This window comes from Meleagris gallopavo, chromosome 26 (assembly GCF_905368555.1).
Source record: "Meleagris gallopavo chromosome 26, MGAL_WU_HG_1.1, whole genome shotgun sequence".
Classification (NCBI taxonomy): Eukaryota; Metazoa; Chordata; class Aves; order Galliformes; family Phasianidae; genus Meleagris; species Meleagris gallopavo.
The window spans coordinates 1,234,988-1,250,517 of NC_139429.1; the positions used below are offsets into that span (position 1 = coordinate 1,234,988).

Below are 15,530 nucleotides of genomic sequence, written 5' to 3' on the forward strand. Positions count from 1 at the left end.
GCTTGCACTGAGTGATGGAACCCACATCCTACGTGGGGACAACAGACACTTGCAAGCAATCAGCTTTGTGCATAATGGCTCATACACAAACCACAGTGTATTTCTGTTTTCTCTTACCAATTCACTCAAGAGTTAAGTACAGTGTAGTTGATCACTGCAAGCAGCACAAAAGCACTTCACTAATCATTAAGTCAGAGCAGCTTGGACATCTTAGTGAGATATTATCAGAACACCCACACCAGATATAAAGGCAACAAAAGCTGTATCTATCTCAGGTGCTCTCTAATGGGAACACAGAATGTATGTAACATTCCATTCAGATGGGATCCAACTGCACACAGCCCTGGTATTAATGACAGCAGAACCACCACTGAGTCTGGCACAGAAAAGTCCATCTCACTACACCAAGAAGGCTTTCTAGGCCCAAACATACAAGTGTGGTCAGTTCTGACCCTCTCCAGAAGGAACTCAAAATCCCACCTACTCAGAGGAGCAACAGAGCAAATGTTCCTTCCTGCTTGGAAGGAGCTGAAACTCCTGCAGTGTGAGGAGACAAAGCCAGTTCCCCCCCATACAGCAGCAGCTTTGGGACTTTGTTTTGCAAATTAAGGCTTTTTTTTTTTTTTTTTTTGTTAATTATTAGCAGTTATACAGAACAGATATACTGAACAGAACAACAACTCTGTGGAAGGAAAGCACCATTTCAACTCAGAAGTTTTGGTACCTAAGTCACAGATAAGTTGCAAACTGAGCCCAAATCTCTCTGCTGGCATCTACAGAGAGCAGCAATGTTAATGCTTTCTAATAAATGGAGACATGAAAGCACACACTGGTTGGCCTGTCCAAGTCAGTGGCAGTCTGACCAGCTGCCTTTGTCTGAGCCCTTTCCACTCTGCCTGAGCTCGTTTTAGATAGTGGAAAGAATGGTATAACCTGAGTAGCTGTCAGCTGTCTCAGACAGGGCTCAGTAAAAGCTCCCCTAACATCAGGCCAGCAGCATCAAAGAGTCACAGCTGTCCCTGCTCTGCACAGTTGGTGAGGAGACCATTTCCTACAAAGACCATATTTCAGCTCTAGCCCAAGCCTAGAGCAAAAGGAAAACAAGGTCCTCTTACACCAACACAGGGGACCTGTTTATGCTCATAATCCTGTGCAGGCAGAGCAGCTCTAAGCTGGGACTTCTGACTTTATTTAAGGCGTGCTATCAAGGCTGAAGCTTGTGCCTACCTGAAATCCGTGCTTGCCCCTCCACCAGGTGGTCAACTCCTTTGGTGGCATATCGATAACAGACACAATGTCTCCCACCTGCAAGAGATTGGCAACATCAATCCCAGCTTCAGCACAGCCAGGAGGAAAGCACAATTCAAAGGGCTGCATTCTTCTGCGCTGCAAAAACTGTAAAACTTGTGAGCAATTGCGCCAACGCAGCTCTTAAAGACATTTACCTTTGTAAAACTGGAAGTAGAACTGCAATCCCAGTGCTTATATTAATACAGAGACACCAACAAACTGCCCGCATCCTGCACTGCATGCATCTGAACGTGGAAGATGACAGACCCACATGTCTTTCTGATTAGCTCCGTTCTTTGGCGTGCAGGAATGATTGCTTTGATTTTGAACATGAACAAAGCCCTGGCAGCAATAGACTATCACTGCTATTTTTACTTCCTGCTGAGAATGTGATCACAAAAAAGCTCCTTTGGGCAGTAACTGTTTTCCTTTACGCTTTTTTGTATGACGCAGTGAATGCTCCATGGATGCTCCATGGTACATAGAACAAAACACTGCTTTGGGATAGAAGAGCTGGGTGCCCAAAGATTGCAGGGCCCACTCCTCTGGGCTTTGCCTCAAAGCAGCTCCTGCTCTGCATCAAGCACGATTTCCAGAACACCTATGGATTATTGTATGTCTCCTCAGTACCAAATTTTTGACAATCTGGTTCTTCGCTTTTCATGGGAGGAGAAGTTTTTAAAAAGTTTAGAATAGGGATATAGGCTGTATAGAACTGGCCTGTGAATAATTCAGTTGGCTTGTGTCCATGTACACACATGTCCTGAATGGATTTAATGCACTTAAGGCACTGTGTGTGCAGGGTCTGCTGCTGCTCAGAGACCAGGCTAGAATACTTGGCAGTAATCAAAAGATACAAATGCCAAGTAAAGCTATATTTTACAGATGACTGAACTCCTCACTGTATCCAACCCACTGCAAGTCTAATATTGAACTGAATCTTCTAAGCTTCACCTCACCAAACATTACATGTTGCCCAAGGAGGCTGTGGATGCCCCATCCCTGCAGGCATTCAGGGCCAGGCTGGATGTGGCTCTGGGCAGCCTGGGCTGCTGGTTGGTGATCCTGCACACAGCAGGGGGTTGGAACCAGACGATCTTTGAGATCCTTTTCAACCCAGGCCATTCTGTGATTCCGAAGGTGTCTGAGTATATTCCTGATGGGTTCACACATTACACTGCACTCGACAACAAGGAATGCCAATGCCTTTAACTATTTACCTCAAAGGAGAGCTCATCCGGTGCCTGGGCAATGTATCTCTTAATAACATGGGCAGCAGCAATAGCTGGAATGTTAATAGATGACTCCTCATGGACTAGCAGGTGGTTCCCCTTGTTATCAATCTGAAACAAAGAACGCAGGCGGCTGTGAGGCAGCTGAGGACAGGCGAGGAGGCATTTTATTGGTGCTCATACACGGCAGAGATTTCAAGCTGATTCACAGAGACAGCACAGCTTGGGGCCCCCCAGAGCAGAGCAGCACGGAGAGGCATCGCAGAGCAGAGTAAACAGAAAGAAAGGGGAAGAACAATTCGTGGAGTATTTCAGAAGGTCGTACATCCCCTCCATCCACTCAAGGACAAAAACACTGTATCTGTGCATCTCTGTGTACAAACAGTAGCAAGACAGTGGATGCTCACACCTCCTTTTAACAGCTGTATTGTTTTTTTCTTAAGCATTTAAAATGACAATACAAGAATGACCACAAAAATTCCCTGCAAAGTAACGAATGCTCAAGGAGAAGTGCAGAATAAGGGGAAATGATGTCAATTGGAAACTCGTGACACTTCCAGTTTTCACCCATCCTTTTATTTCTTTTTATTTTAAGAAAACACGGCTGCATCCCTCGCTGCTATCAAAATTTCCAGATTTTTGTGCTCATGTAAAGTTTTGCAAGGATCTCAGTTAATTGAAAAGGTTATTCGAGGGAATTCAAACTGCACTGCAGCAATTCCAGTGGCATTTGCTGCCATCTCTACTTCTACTGGGTTGCTGTAAAGGCTATCACAGTTTCAGTTTTGCCTCTAATTTTCTTCCTCCCTTCATGCTGAGGAGGTTTCCAAGATTCGTTTCATCCCAAAGGATTTCATGGAGAGGAGCACATCTGCAGGGAAAGCTGCAGGAAATGCACTCAGCCCTCATCATGAGCATTTAATAACGAACTGCAAGTCTAATCACAGTTGTTTCTGCTCCTGGTGTGCAGGAGTATCAGCAGGCAATGCAGACACACACATCCCCACCCAGACTGATCAGCAATGGCACTGATGCACACAGGTGCCAATGCCCACTGAGCCCCATTCTCTCCTGCACTCTTTGCCCAAGAATGTTGCTTGTTTAAGATGGTAGAAGGCTGTTAAGAGGGAAACCAAAGTTACAGCTGCAATTCACAAGATGCAAACAGTGCCACTGCAAGCACAAAGCAAGCTCTGTTGAGCAGCTCAACCAACAGCGACAGCAAATGGGAGCAGATCGTATTTATTGTTTCTGCAGCTATAACAAGGGGGAAAGAAAGAGGACAAACAGAAATGAGACAGCCCCTAAAAGGAGTGTAAGCTGTCCTTTTCCTGTAACCCATTCCTTGGAGACCTCATGGACAGGACTGAGGTGGTGGTCGGCTGACACAACCCTTGGTTCATCAAAAGTGCCACCTTCCTTTACTTTGTGAAAATGAGAATGACATCTTTGGGTTATAAAACCCAAGCAGGATAGGACAAATCCTTTGCATGTTTATAATGCCTGATCTGATTCTTTTCACACTACACCTTTTGTGGCCATCTAAACACCTGTAGTGAGGAACTTAAGCTTTTAGGACCGCATTCCAGTGATACATCTGGGAGGTTTACATCTCTTGAAAGGCAGGAGATCACATCTGTGGCTCACTCTGCTGGCTAAAGTCAGGGAACAAAGAACAACCAGAGCTTCATTCCGTACCTCCATCCATGTCAGGGCAGGCCCACAGTTGATCTTATTGCATGCGATGGCCGAGAGACGGGACAGGTAAGCCATCAGCGTGTGGGTGACAAGCTGCAATAGGAAAGAAACACACAGAGTTAACACACGACAGCTTTGAGAGACTCCTTCAGAATTACCATTAGTTATCCGTTGGCATAGGCCAGTGTTACAGAAATAAGTTCACTTTTGCAAAGATATCTGTCAGCTGGAGTAGAGCACACTGTACTCAGTGTTGCAGTGACTACATGAAAAAAAGTGTCTAAAGCAGCAGCTCCCTATGAAGGCAATGGGATTTTGGTATAAGATATGTAGATTTTTAGTAATTTCTCCTGTAAAGATACCTTGAATCGACAGCCCTCCTCTCACCGTGAATTTCACACGTATACACATCACTGATATCATAAAAGAGAAGCCAGTGAGGTCTTCCCAAAGCTTCCCTGCCAGTGTTATGAAGCAGAATTACAGTGCAGAGTTTGTAGGACTGTTTGAGTTCTCCTCAAACATCCGTTCAAATGTGGTCAATTCAAAGCAGAAATGATCACGGGACACCACGCAGCTGCAGGATGAGATTCCACAAAGCAGGAGAGCTGCTCAGCATCCTCTGTGCTCACAGACAGGATGCAGGTCTTCACCTCACGGCATAAAGTACACACTGAATGCATTTGATCAGCTGCACAAATGAAGATTTAAGAGGAAGGAATGATTACAATATAATTAATAATTTAAAAAAATGCAGAAATTCATTATCCTGAGTATTGCTGCTTCTGTTCAAGCTAAGAGACTAATAACTTTAAATTCTCTTCAGAAAGAACTTGCATGAAATCAAAGCAACCAATAAATCACATTATCTGCTGAGCAATAGAAGAGCATTATTGACCCTCTGTGCTGAATGGCAGAAGCCCCATAGTCTGCAGGAGGGGACTGATTTCAACCATTGTGTGCAGTTCTAAAGCAATCAATCCTCACCCAGTTGGCACTGAAAGAACACAGACACTGATTTACAGATCCTGGGTAGATTCTGCTTTGAACGCTCAGAATGGCTTCAATTTTCTGATCTCCCATTTCAGACAGGCAACATTCCCCTTCTGACAGAGCATGTCAGGGTCGGTCCGTAGCCGTGCTTGATGGCAGGGGGCAAACACACAAGCACAGGGCCCAGAGACAAGTGACCTGTGAAATGAAGCTGCGGGCCCTGCCTGTAACTGGGATACAGGCTCTTCCCACAGCCAGCCTGCAGCCCAACAGAGGCGGTTTTGTCATGCTCTGCTGGCTCAAATAACCCTCTGTGGCCACACACTGCATTGTCTCTCCTTGTCTTTCAAAATGATGCAGTCAAGATGCACCTGCTACTTCCCAGCAAATTATTTTGGACGTGAATGAATCCCCCAGTTATCCACAGCAAAGAAGCTGAAGGATTCCAATTCTCAGCACGTGAAGTCTGTATGACAGCAAAGGAAAACCTCCTGCTCACGCTTTAAAGACAATTTAAATACGACACTAATGCAAATGTCGTTAAAAAGATAACTTCAGTGATCTCAAGGCTATAAATACAATCCAGCATTTCAGCAGCATCACTCCCTAGGAACGTTGACTGAGTTAAGTCAGCAAATATCCACAGCACTGGGAAAGCTTCCCAAGGCAAACCAGCATCCTGGTTGAGGCACTGACAGTACAGCCTCCTTCTGGATGCTCTCCACAGCTGCACACCGATAGGTAAGAACTCGCAGGCCGTTTCCCTTTAAAGCCATTGAAGTTAAAGGCTGGAAGTGATGCCCTGCTCTCATTCCCTGAGCTGGTAGCTTACCTCTGGGCTGTCCCTCAGCACGTCGGAGCGGGGCAGCTCAGCGAGCTGGGAGAAACGCCGATCATAAATGCAGAGATGGAGGTGCTTGTCGAGCACTCGGAAATCCTCGTAGCTGCGCTTCACGATCCAACTCTTCCCCTGCACAGAGAGAACGGCCCCATGTGGTTACAGACCCACCAGGGCCGCTGGGATGAGGAAAGTGATGATCCTGGCAGAAGCAGCAGACAGCTCTGGAGATCCCGTTTTGCAAAGCATTTGGAAGTGCTGGAAGTGCCTTAGCGATATTTACGTGTGTTAATTTGCATTGTGAGCGCTCTTCTAATTACACACCGGTGGGGCTGCACGTGGCCCAGAGGTTGTGGGACCCAGCAAAGCTGTTAACGGCCCCATCTGATGGATTTTTGTAGTATTTTTGTGAACAAGGTGTCTTTGCACAAACGTAAATTACAAAACGGTTGTATAAAGAGCTTGACATCAGATCCTGCACCGGGTGAAGATCATGCAAACAAGGATCTGAAGGCAGCACTGGGGCTTGCAACATTTCTGTAGGTGCCTCAAGCAAATCTTCAGCTGAATTTAAGGGGAAAGAATCTATGATGAATAACAGCACTATGTGAAAATTTACTCCTGAGTGCATATCATTTCCCCAATTAAAACCATTGACAAGATGCACAGTGCTCGAGGGGACAAGGAAGGGGCCATGGCAGCGCAACATAATTTACCCCATGAAGCTTTTAATATCTAATGTCTATTTCTAAATGCTTCACAGCCTATTATGATCAGTTAAAAAAAAAAAACATAATAATGCAGCAGTTTGCAGGTCAGAGCTCTTGGCGAATAGTTAATCCTCCCGTGCAGCCCAGAAGATGATGCTATTTCTGTTCTACAGACATGGACTCTGAATCTGGGGCCACGGACATCCACAAACCTCCCCTCCTTCTATTCCAAGTGCTTCTTCAATCTTTCTTTTCCAGAAACAACGGTGTGGCCATATTGAAAAAGAAGATATCCCCTGTCAGGTTTCCCACAGAGGCTTCACAGCCGTGGAAAGGATGAGGACAGTAGCAGAGCCAACAGCCCAGCCCTGCAGCACAGCACTGAAGCTGTCAGGCAGAGCATCCATGCGCTCCAAGTTCCACAAACACCAACCAAAAGCTTTGCTTTTCTACTAACAGCCAAAGCTTGTAGAGAAATTGTAAACACACAGCCCACAATTCAGCGCAATATTTTCCTCCAAGTTAACGGAACTCCGGATCGTGTCCTATACCTATAAACTCTGCTTTCAATACAAAGTAGTGATTTGTATTTACACAAGAGGGAGTATCTATACAACACATAAATTCCTCCTAATTTCTAAAAGTCACTTCACTTTTAGTCTACAGGAAAAAATAAAAAACAAACAAACAAAAAAACCAACCCAAAACAGGACTGCAAGTTCTGCCATCTTTTTTTTTGCAAGTGCTCTTGCTCTGTTGGTAAGTTGCCAGCACGACCTTCAGCTGAGCGTGGTCTGGTCACCAGTGTAGCAAATAGCAGACTGAGAAATCCCTGCAATCTGCTCTTTGCTTCTGCCCGCTGCCCCTACCCAGACATCTCAGCATAACCTCCTATGCTGCCCATGCAAAAAACAAACCTATTTATCAAACGGTCACAATTCTGTCATTCACAACATTTAGATGGTAAATGTTGGACTGTGGATTCGCAGCCTTGCTGTCATCCATGAAGACAGCAGGAGTCAAATGCAGAGAGGCAGGGCATGCAGAGCAGCCTGCACTGCCAGGGCTCTGCTCATGTGCCACGAGATGCATCCATCCCCTGCCTAACACAGAGCAAAGCTGCTGGCAGTGACGTGATGCTGAGTAACCAGCAAGGACAGCTTACCTCGAGCAGCACAGTTCCTGGCCCTTTTTCTCTCCCAGAGGTTCCTCTCGTGCTGCACAACCCCTGTCGCAGTGTGAGCCTGGTGCAGGAAGGTAACCCAGAACCCCTGCTCCTTCTCCTTCCAGCTGCAGCAGCCCCGCAGCTGCTAAGCAACAGCTGAGCTCACCGTGCAAGCTGCAGCCTGCGGGCAGGGGAGCTGCATGTGGGGAGACAGAACTGCTGCAGCCCAGCACCCAACACAGCCTGGACTTCAGGCTCTCGTGCATGAGGGTCACAAAAGTCTCACAGGAATGGGACTCCTTCCATCCCACCCAAAAGGACAGTGCCTATGGTGTGCTGGGAGGGAACACGATTTCAGGAGGAAAAACACACATTTCTACCCAACAGAAAGTTATCCCAGCATCCTAAATATATTTCCCAGTGACCCACAGCTTAAAGCCTATCATAAATAAATTAAAAAGTGTACGCACAAAAGCTCTGAACTGTCCTAACAGTTGCCTGAAACAAAGTTTGTGCAGATTTGGAGCCTGAATTATACACGTTTAAGCAAAAATAAGATGGCCATATTTACAAGGGATGCAATTACTGTACAGGAAGGAACCAATGCAGCAATCCAGAACTGGTCCATGCTCAGTGCTTCCCACAGCCCTCCAGTACAAAAATTGTAGATCTTGCTCCCATTTCCTGAAAATTCTCAGGTTTCAGAGGGTTTCTTTTTTTAATATAGAGAGTTAATAACACAGCAGAATCAAGAAAGCAACTATTAATTCCGTCCCATGTTGCCAACCTCATGTTTGAAGCTAAAGTATTTCACAGCAAAGCTAAGCAGCACTGATGCCTCGAGCAGAGAGCATCCAAGAAGCAGAAATGGCTCCTTCCTATTTTATTTCCATATTCAAACCAATGGATGACCACCATCTAATTTCCAATTGCAGTTGCAATGCTTACTGATGGCCCAGATGCAGACAAGCATGTGATATCCCATTAACTCCACTAGGATGCAAGGATAGGGGTGAAGCTAAGCACACAGACAAGTGATTTCCTGAACTCAGGCTTTCAGTTACAAACTGGGTATGACACATTTCACAAAGACAAAAAATCAAGTCCCAAATGAAGATGTCAGTAATGCCAAAAAAGGGGCCATCACTATGTTTAAAAGGAAAAAACTGACTGCTGGCTTCGACATAGAAACACACAAAACCTCTCGAACAGAACCAAAGGTTTCTTTTGGAATTTCATTATACACAAACATTCACAATGACAGTTAGGGAATTTCTCACAAAATGGAAAATTTTGGTTCATTTCTTCCCTTATTACAGTCTGATCTTCCATTCTCTCGTGCTCCTTCAGGCTGTGTAGGACTAAATGCATCATGAAAGACTGGCGAGACTTCAGAATATTGCACAGAGCTCCTGATTTTTCTCCCATAATCAAAGCAAGAAGTGTCATGCTAGAAGAATGATTCGAAGTTACCCAACTGGTGATTTAAATTCCATGGAGCCAGAGATTGGAACCTTCCATTAGTAAAACCACCACTCTGAGATCACAGATGGGAAAAGGCTACATGGGCTGCACCTCGCAGGATACAGAGGGACAACGATTCTGAAGCACAGCTCCACAAGCAGCATTTATAGCTTTGCTGCTCAAACAGCCCAAGGAGGATGACATGCAGCCAAGAGAAGTTTCCATGCTCCTGAAACACAGCCCAGCTGGTGATGCTCCCTGCTCCCTTGTCCCAGCCCTGAAGGGCACAGCATTTCCTCTCCTCCACATCTATGATGCGATTCACTTAAAAACCTGATACACCCAAGTTTTATAATACACTTACAGATATGCTGTCCCTACTGTGTAAGGGAAAGCAAAGGACTGTTTCCAGCTGAAAGTGTTTAAGTCTGCCCAGATACCCTTCCCTTTTGTCCATCAATGCATCTTCCAGGCAGACAGGGTGCTATGCTGAGCTCCAGCACGCACAGCCTTCCCGTCCCACGGCCTGAGCCTGTTTTCTCTGCAGCACCTACAATTTATTTATGTTAAGGCAGGAGCAGACCTTTCTCTTCTGGTTCAAATGCTCAGTTCCTGAGAGAAATCACACGGACGCTCCCATGAACCTCACCAGTCCACGTGGAGACTGAGAGCAGAGAACGAGATGAAAGAGCATGGCAAAAGTCACTGCAGTTTGACCCTGCAGAAATGGAACACCACGTATTGAATAGCTGGGAAAGAGCCAGCACCCACCAGAAGGGTTCAACTCGGCCGTGCGGTGACTTTTACAGCTGTCTGGTCTCGGGCTCTGTGTGTTATTCCAGCTTGACCCTAAAGCCTTTTCCATTTTTTTTTTTTTTTTTTACTTTTTAATATGAGTCACACTGGAAAACGGCTTTAGAAATTCAGTCAAAACAGAAAACAAGGCTGATCAAATCCGTTCTGAGCTGGTGCTGTAGGTGGCTTTATCCTCAACACCATCTACCAGATTGTCTTGGGTGATTTCACACCTTCCAGCACTATTATTACAACCTTAGGGAAATGATGAACTTTAAAATGTAAAGGAAGTTTGTGCTAAGGCAACATGAAGCTGCTTTACTTCTGAATGAAAGCATTCACCCAGCAGCAGCCTGAGGCTTCCCAGCTCACTGCCAGGTTCCCCTCCAACCCAGGGAGGGATGCTCAACTCGTTGCTCCCAGTGATGCCCTTCAACAGGAGCTCCCATATTTATCTGATGAATCCTTCATAGCCTTATTCCACAGAAGAAATCAATCTCTTTCAGCTCTAATGATCCATTACTTGCAATCAGCAGGAAAAAAAAAAAAAGGCATTTCAATGGAAATCACTGCAGCTCTCCTCCCTTAAATATTGCTCTTCCTTGTGCTCTCTGATTCCAATTGCAGGTAGAAACATCAGGAACACGCAGGAATTCAAGGCTGCCCAAGATCTGCTTGGAATGCCAGCAGTATCATTCCACTTGCTCTGACCTACTGGAGAACTGACCACAGCCAGACATGTGCAGCTTTCTGGGTGCTTCCCCAGCACTCAGAAGGGCAGCTTTGCCTGCAGCATGCAGACAGCAGCACAGACCTGGCTCAGGCTTTGGTGGCAGCTGGTTTTGTTACAGGCACAGAGAAGTAAGGGCATGCTAAGAGCACACACACCACGTGAATGGCACTTGAAATCCTAACCACCCCATCTTCCTCCCATAAGCAAGCCTATCTCTAAATGGCAGGCTGGCAGAGAGTGAATTTGAAGCGGGATTTACAACTCTCAACATGTGAATGAAATTCCCTGCTCTCCCGACATGGTATAATTCAAACAATTTGGTAACAATCACCTCCCGAATAAAATTACCCCATCAGAGCAAAGGGTCACAGAGACACAGGGGGTGAAGGGGAGGGCACGGGGGAACAGCTTGTCTGCATTTCAGAAAATTAAAGTAAGAACCAACATGGACACACAGCCACAAGGGAAACGCTCTGAAGCCACCAGTAAGACCAACTGCAATGGAACAGGAACCAAAATGCTACCTGCATCCCACAGGTAGCAAGGCAGCGAGTGAACCCCAGATATCTGCTGATCACTGTAAGGTCTCTGAACACACTGAAATACAAAACTGCCTTTTCCCTGTGCCCACAACATGCTATTATCTACTGGGCATGGAACCACAGAGAAGAAACACTGTTTCATCGAAGTAAGCGAGCACCACACAAAACAGCACAAACAGAAAAGCTTGGGACATGACTTCCCTGAGGTCAGTAAACCAAACCAAATCAAAAAAGCCCTTTCACAACGACTTGCCTGAGGTCAGCTACCCTGACAGCAGCTTAGACAGATATAGAACTCGGTTTTCTTGCATCCCATTCCTTGGGCATAACACTGAAGCAAACAGCAGATATTTTTTTCAAGTGATCAAAGAACAGAAGCAAGGTTTTGTTAAAACTAATTGCCAGAGAGCAAAAATTTTGTAGGTCTCAAAGCAAGAAACCCTGTTTGAAAAACAAACCAACAAAAACCAGCCAGGTTACAGCTGCCATCAGCACTGGAGTAATTAAACAGGTCAGAGAGCCCCACTGTAAGTCAAAGATGCAGCTGACCAAAACTCCAGGAAAGCAGATAAAAAGGAGAAACGTTATTTAGAAAGCAGAGAAAGAGAAGCAGCACTGATTGAACTGGAGCTGCAGCCAAAATGGAAACAGAACTGCTTTGCTGGCAGCTGCACGTACCACTTTCAAGAGATAGATTGGTGCCAAGAGCTAAGAGACAAAGCGTTGCAGACAGGCCATCCTTAATAGCTAATATCCCTGCTGGGGTCTTTTATAAAGGAAAACCAGAGTTTAAAATAAACACAGTACTTTTAAAAACCACAAATTGGTTAAAAACGCATCATTAGGCAAGAAGAAAGTCGGCCTCCATCATCTGCCAGAGCCTCAGCTCATGACTGCAAACTTGCTCTGCAGCGTGCAAAAGCATCAGTGTGCAGTTATGTTTAAGGACTGCATCCCAGCCTGTCTGCAGTGGGCAGCTCTGGAGGCTCACAGATACCCTCCATGGCCAAGGGAGTGGAGAAGCCTACAGGGCACTGACTTGTTTCATGCTTCAAATGCAAATCTGTACCCACTGCAATCAGAAGATAAATGTTTGCTATCTTCTTGCTCATTTTGTGTTTTGTCAATTATGTTATGTTCCATCAAACCAGAACATAACATGCAAATATGAATGATTTCCTTTTTTGCCTTATGCTGGGTTAAGAGCCAACAGCTCTGCCATTAAGGACAAAGCCTAAAGTTCTCACAACCTCAGCTTTCCCATCCTACAATGTGCCTCACAGAGGGCCACAGCAAAACAAACCACTATGGAGGTGTTGTCCTTCTTCTCACACACTGATCCAATTTAGAAAGCTACTAAATGCAGCATAATTTTGTTGTCAAGTCTTGAATTCCAACTGTGACATCCAAAGGGATTCTCTTCGTTCTACTGTACGTGCAATCTTTAAGGCTAGCTACAAAAGTTCCTTAAGAGTAAAAATATTGACATTTCCTTGAGAGAAAACTGGATGCACTGTTAAGGCTCTTGCTGATCTTGCAGCCAGGAAAAAAAAAAAAGCAAGCTGCCAAGTACAGCATCTCCTCTCTACAAAGCTGAAATGGCTCCTGCTTGGCCCAGCTGCTCAGGTAAACAGTCCTTCATTCTTAAATGTACTGAGTCAAAAAACTGCTAAGTGCTGGGATGTGGGGTGGACTGGCCACGTTCAGTCCCTTTCCTGCAGCACTTAAAGCAGCTCTGCAGCCTGCAGAGGATCACACTGCATGAAACTTCTGCCCCAAGCAGCTCTCAGCTTTCCCAAGTAAACAGACACAACTGCCATTACAAATGCACACGTGTTCAACCAGCATAGGAATAAACACCGATGCAAGCAAGAGAGACAAGAACATCCACCACAGTTCCCCTTAGCTGGGATATGAACCAAACCCAGCTCTTGGAGTTGTCAAACAAGTAAAATTGAGGACAAAGAGCTCCTCTGCAATGCATTTCCACTTGCTGAGCCGAGGGCAGGAATTGATGTCTCCTTGCAGCACTCGGAGCCAACTGCTCCCTCCCATTTGTGGCTGGCCCTGCCTGGTCCAACAGCCCCATCTGACAGCCCCAGCCCTGCCAGAACGCATCGCTCACACAGGGAAACCACAGTGGCTGTCCTGTCCTCTTAGATTGCAGCACTGAACTGCACTTTTGCTTCAGAGCTAAACTGAATACAGTTTAGATATGAGGAGATTGATCTCTGTAATTCAGAGCTTTCCTTCTGAAGGCAAAATGCTCAAAGGACATGACATGAACAAACCACCATAGAATCCCAAAAGCCTCTGCTGCTTCATGGGACAAAGCAGAGCAAGCCTTCATCTCTGGTATTCTGAAGGGGCAGCCTGAAATGCACCTACCAAGGGAATTCACCTTAGCATGAGCAGTTCTGTAACAGTATTCAACTCTGCAATGTTGCTCAATAAACTGTTCAACCCCAAATCCATGCATAGCTAGAACCCCGTTACTGCATCTCAAGCATACAGAATTAAGAAAGGACCTCACTGACCTCATTTTTTCAAAACACGTATTTAAATAGAGAAGAAAAAAATCAGAGTGCTGTAAATGGGAAAACTTTAATAGCAAATCCCAGCTGCTTTTCATCTCTTGCTATTGGTGCTCAGCCTGCTCTGTGAATGGCAATGGAGGGCAGGATGGGTCCCCCAGGCTGGGCAGCTCACACAGATGCTGCTGTTGGATTCACTACACTGTTGCAGCACGGAAGGCAGCAGCTAACTTCTGAAGAGCACAAATACACTGTGAATGACAAAAGTGAGCGAATGGCACAACTCTTCCACCCTGGGAAATGAACTGTCACAGAGTTACACATAAACCCCACGATGAATGGGGAGGGGAAGGTGCAGCATGCTTTTACAGAAGGGAAAGGACACAGCACAGTCAGTCTGATGGATGTGAGTGCTGCCCTACCCAGATCACTGCTGTGTGGCAAAGCTCCAAAACACAGCCTGTCAGACCCTTGTCCTTAATGATTATCATCCTAATTAATGAATGAATTTATCCTCTAATATTATCATAACAGCTACAGAGTAATAGATGTTAATTATGTCATTCTTAAAGGCTTCTCATGCAATTCAATTTCTTCTCTCTTTTCCCTACAGATGCTACTCTACTTTCAGAAAGCCTGGAGCAGACCCAAGCCTGAAGCAGACTCTACACCTTGCCAGTGCTCTGCTAGTGCCTGAGCTTTGAACACAACCCAACCACTCTATCCAGGCCACTTGCCAGCTTCATACATTCTTTATTAACCCCACCCACTGCTGTCACTTCGCTTTTATTTATCGCTCTGAGAGCAGAAGGCATGCAGTGTGTGACCTAAGATCAACCGTTCAAGCACAGCACATCAAGTGATGGATTAGTAGTGCAGGAACAAGGAGTTCGGTTGCTTTCTTTTGACTAACACAGAACAACCTTTCTCATCAGAGAAATGCTTAAGGCAGAGGTATGAACATTTGAGAGCATCCGGAAGGACAGGCAAGAAATACTTGATCCATGAAGGCTCACAGTCAGGATTTTAAATGTTTTGGGAGAGTTACAAACAGGTACCAGGTGTCACAACAGGGATTTTCAAGCACGTGATGTACCCAACTCTCAGAGGCAAACAGGTTGGTGAAGCTGTATTTCTCCAGATGCTTTGCTGCAGTTACCTTCAGGCAATAAAGCAGAGCATGCCCTCGTGCAATGTATGCTCATTTCACACCTGTTGGTTTGGCTGCACCACTACAGACAGTGCTGCACCCATGGGGGAATCCAGTGCTCATCCCTGGTGGGACGCAGCAACAGGCTTAAGGTGAAGCATTATCTGAATTTACCATGCAACGCGATGACAAAGCAACTGCTTTTGTTTTGCAAACTCTTCCTTAAACAACAAAAGGCAGCAAATGCTATGTTAAGAAAGGTGAGGAAGAGATTCTGCCTTGGGTAGGATCCAGCTGGATGCTCCACACAGATCTATCCCAATCTCTTATGTATATATATAACACAGATAGATGCACACATACACAGTTATGCATGCGTGTGCCAG

At 45.5% G+C, this 15,530-nt stretch overlaps 1 protein-coding gene across 7 annotated transcripts in view; it reads right to left on the reverse strand.

Annotated features, from left to right (window-relative positions):
- Window positions 1-15,530, reverse strand: part of ARHGAP32 (Rho GTPase activating protein 32) — a 175,848-nt gene that overhangs the window by 51,789 nt on the left and 108,529 nt on the right. For 6 of the 7 annotated variants that reach the window (XM_085209455.1, XM_085209451.1, XM_085209454.1 and 3 more), the window contains 4 exons: window positions 6,046-6,183; window positions 4,221-4,313; window positions 2,511-2,633; window positions 1,228-1,305 (listed from right to left, as the gene is read on the reverse strand). In XM_085209455.1, coding sequence (XP_085065581.1) covers window positions 1,228-1,305; window positions 2,511-2,633; window positions 4,221-4,313; window positions 6,046-6,183 — 432 coding nt within the window. Of the gene's footprint in view, window positions 1-1,227; window positions 1,306-2,510; window positions 2,634-4,220; window positions 4,314-6,045; window positions 6,184-15,530 lie in introns of those variants that run through there. The other variant, XM_085209459.1, reaches the window with a different exon arrangement.